Below are 4,051 nucleotides of genomic sequence, written 5' to 3'. Positions count from 1 at the left end.
CCTTGGTTTGGACAGCTCATCCACCGATGGATAATGCTAAGTGCACTGGAGAAGTCGGGCTTCTGGTGTTTCTTCTGGCCTCTCAAGCTCGTTGATCTCCGCAGCTCTCCTTACCGCTGCCTTACTGCTTTGCTCCTCTGCTTCCTCCTTGCACTAATTCGCGAGCCTGGTGGCCTCCAGAGAGAAACTGTGCCATTAGGAGAGGGAACCTCTCAGTTCTGCGCTTGGGACCATGTACTTCCCCCTTCGCCAGCACGTCCCACTAAGCTACATGGGTTGCCATGGAGGAGCATCCGTGAGGGTGGCAGATACCACATCTAACCAGCACAGGGAAAGGCTCTAGCGCATTCTTGGGGAATTGAATCTATCCAGCCTATGCAAGCAGATTTTTTCAAAGCCTTATAACTTAGCCAAATCTGGGCAACTTCTAATAAAAACTTTTCCCCTGCCAAATTTCAAGTCCTTTCTGCAAAACATGGAGGCACCAGAGCTTTTTAATGAAACGGTTATTAAAAAAAACAAAACAAAACTAGGAATAATAACATGTTTTTCTCTCAAGTTGTTCTCAGAAAAGTTGTTCTGTTGTTCTCAGAAATGGCTGAACCAGTTCAGCCTGATTTATTTATTTTGGAAAGAGTCAGCTGAGACAAACTTTCAGCATGGGAAATTTCAGCCCAACTGGTTAAGTTTGGCAGAGTTTAATGCAAGTGAAAATGGTCTTATACTGCAAAGTCAAAGGCAAGTTTACGTAGCGCTGATGCTCCTTGCTTGGTATAGAAAAATACTATATATATATTAACTGCTTTTTTTTTAAATGTTTCAGATTCTTTGAGTATATATTGCTCTACAAAGATGCAGTGATGTTCCAGATTGAACAAGTTACGAAGCTGTGCTCGAAGATCGCTCTGACAGAGCCATGGGACCCGTATGATATTCCTGCCAATTCAACTTACGAAGATCAGTACTACATTGGGGGACCTGGAGATAAAATTATGGTCCAGGAATGGTCTGACAGAAAACCAGCCAGGAAATGTATGTGCATGCTTTCATTTCATCTTAATAATAATCGTCGTCTCTGCTACCCAGACAACCTTATTTTTATTTAAAAATAAAATTATCCATGTTTCACCCCAGCTTTCTGTAGGAAATAGGAGTAGGAATTAAAAACAGTAACATGATAATGATGGTATGGATAGAGGATGGTAAGAGGAGGAATGAGTTAAAAGAAGAGATGGAGGCACTGCAGTAGTATCTGGGAACGTTCCTCCTCTAAGGAGACAGACACTCTGTGCTTGAGACAGTAAGATGGAAAAAGATGAAGCAAGGTTGTGTTTATTTGGATTAACGATGTGGGGAATATCATCAGGGTAAGAATGACAGTTAGGATGACGGAGGACCAAAAGCTGTGGAAGCAAAATGTTACGGCTCTCAGTTTTGGTGTAGAGGAGTCCCCGGCACAGCAGAGGACAAGTGTTCCTGGGGTAGGTGAGTGTAGAACGTCTGTGCACCAGAAGGAACTGGATGTCCCACGTTGTTGGGGGACTCTTAAGCGTTTTGGAGTGTCAGAGGCTGTGTTGAGGGCCAAAATTGTGAAATGGAATACAGGTTTTCAGCAATCACACCTTTCAACTTGTTAAGAAATAAGGTGAAATGTCCCCTTGCTACCCAAGCTGATGGCACCAAAATTTGCCTTCTGGGAAAACAAAGCGGTTCATGGCTTTATTGGTGAAGTGAGTAGGTGCTGACGTGAAAGATGAGAGAAAACAGACTTGTGCAGAACACAGGACTAAGCAGGAGCGATGGCCCTTCGGTAGAGGTGTACTTGAAAGGTGACACACGATGCCATGGTGCTGTCCTGATTTGAAATGTGCTTGACACTAACATATTCAGGTTTAAGATCATTGTTGTGTCCAGACTGGAAGAGTTTCGTGGCCTTTCTTGGTGTTGCTGTGTGGATGGTCAGAACTCTGGGCAGCTCCAGCCTTTAGGCTTTGCTTAAAGAATGACCATTTTTTTTACTGATGTCATCGTGACGCACTCATTGATTGTTGTCGCCTAAAGTAGCCTTATTTCTGCTTGGTTACAGTGGAATCCTGGGTCGGCGTTTACACAGTCAAAGACTGTTACCCAGTACAGGAAACCTATACGAAGAACTACAGCGTGACGACCTCCACTCGCTTTTTTGATCTACAGCTGGGCATCGCTGACCCCTCGGTGTTTACCCCACCCAGCACCTGCCAGACAGCCCAGCTGAGGAAGATGGGAGATGGATGCTGAGTATGGACGGTGGCTGCCCTGGGCAAACAAATATTAGCCAAGAGGACGGTTATTAATCATCAGCTGCTGACGTCTAACCTGGTTTTTCAAGCTTATTGTTGCACTTTGGGGAATTGTAAGTTTTCACTTGAAAGAGAGCGTAAACATTTAACTGAGTAAAATCTGGGACACAAAAGATCTCTTTCATCACATTAATCTGCAGTATTATATAGTGACCACCAAGATAGTATTTATAGATCCAATTTATTTAAGCTGTGGCTGATTTTCCTTTTGCAAAAGTTTCATTATTTATCTTTTCAAGCAGACAAAGCATAAGCAGACTGCGATAACGGTAACAGCTAGAAGGAAGAGCTAGGTTTTGCTGTTGCTTCTGGAGACTGGAGGGAAGGGGAAATACGTCCTGGGTAAGACCTCATCCCCAACCGAAAAATACTCCCTTGTAAACAACGTCCATCAAAAGTATGGAAATTCATCCTGAAGGAAGGGAAGGAGGGAGAGGTACGCCCCCAAAAAATAAGCCAAAGTTTTCTTGCGTTCACTGTATTTTTGGTGAAGTGTTCTAGTAAGGTGCAATGAGACATTTTCCGACATATTTTACTTTAGCACCCACTTTTCAAGGCAATACTGGTTTTAACCCATGCAAGGAGATGGAGAGGTGCTGCACTCTAAACGGCTTTAATGGTTTGTAACTATTTTCGAAAGCCCTTACTCAAAGAGTGTGGGAACACCTGTATAATTCCAGGTAGAAGTGAGAAAAAGCCGTTCTTCCTGCCTCGGTAGGGAAGGCTAAATCAGTGTTCCTGTAGTGCCTGGTGATGTGGGTGGAGTGAGGGACAGAGCTGCTCTGGGGAGGTGGGAGGGAGGTTTTACACGTCCCCTGTCGAGGGTGCACTGCAATCTAAGCAGCAATGACAATCTGGCTTGCTTTTGCACCCACCCCGTGGATGCCTGCCTGGTTTGCTGTTCCGTCAGCATCTCAAACCTTATTATCTCCACATCTTTTTCTGGAACAGGCTTCCCAGAGAGGTTGTGGAGTCTCCTTCTGTGGAGAGGTTCCAAACCCACTTGGATGTGACTTTGTGCACCCTGCTCTGGGGGACTCTGCTCTAGCAGGGACGTTGGACTAGATGATCTCCAGAGGTCCATTCCAACCCCCACCAGGCTGAGATTCTGTGATTCTGTGGTGGGAGAGTGAAAGTTTCTTTAAAAGGACTAAATAACTCACCAAAAGTATCGTGGGAAGCACATGTATTTTGCTTTAGAAAATTCAAACCAAATCTTCACGCACCTTCAGGCCCTTGGAAGCGTGGAATATTGAAGAGTTTTGTGCTCTTACCAAGTGAAATTAATTGGCTTATTCTCTAAGTCTAGGCATGCATTTTCTTTATTATTTATGTAAGTCCTCTTACATGTTGTTTGCTGCAGAAGTTGTCTGGCTGAAAACTCTGCGATACTGGGAGGTTCGGTGTCTCTGGCCAGGCTTTATATACTCACCATTTTTAGTACGTAAGGTAGTGGTACAGTGGTTATTTCGCTTTCACCATCGTGCTCTGGATGGTGTTTTACTTCGCCTTGTGCCTAATGAAAGGATATACACATATCTGCTAAAATTTAGGTAGTTTATCCAAAATTTTCTCTCAGACGTGACCACTTCACTGGAACATGCTCATGGAAGCAGGATTGGGTTCCCCTGAATTTAGAGTGCGTTTAGTCTGGACTCGCCTTCTGTATTTTTTTGACAACTTAAATGCTGACTGCATATTGTTCTCATTAG

General features: G+C 44.0%; 1 protein-coding gene across 1 annotated transcript; it reads left to right on the top strand.

Moving 5' to 3' along the window:
• The first annotated feature begins 281 nt into the window (after positions 1–281).
• Positions 282–2,362, top strand: EPDR1 (ependymin related 1). The gene is made up of 3 exons (XM_010132716.1): positions 282–295; positions 824–1,032; positions 2,087–2,362. The coding sequence occupies exons 1-3, from the start codon at positions 282–284 to the stop codon at positions 2,275–2,277; spliced, it is 414 nt and encodes a 137-aa protein (XP_010131018.1). The 3' UTR covers positions 2,278–2,362.
• The last annotated feature ends 1,689 nt before the right edge of the window (positions 2,363–4,051 follow it).

The sequence above is a fragment of the Buceros rhinoceros genome, unplaced genomic scaffold (genome assembly GCF_000710305.1).
Source record: "Buceros rhinoceros silvestris isolate BGI_N320 unplaced genomic scaffold, ASM71030v1 scaffold313, whole genome shotgun sequence".
Classification (NCBI taxonomy): Eukaryota; Metazoa; Chordata; class Aves; order Bucerotiformes; family Bucerotidae; genus Buceros; species Buceros rhinoceros.
This window is presented reverse-complemented; position numbering and strand designations above follow the sequence as displayed.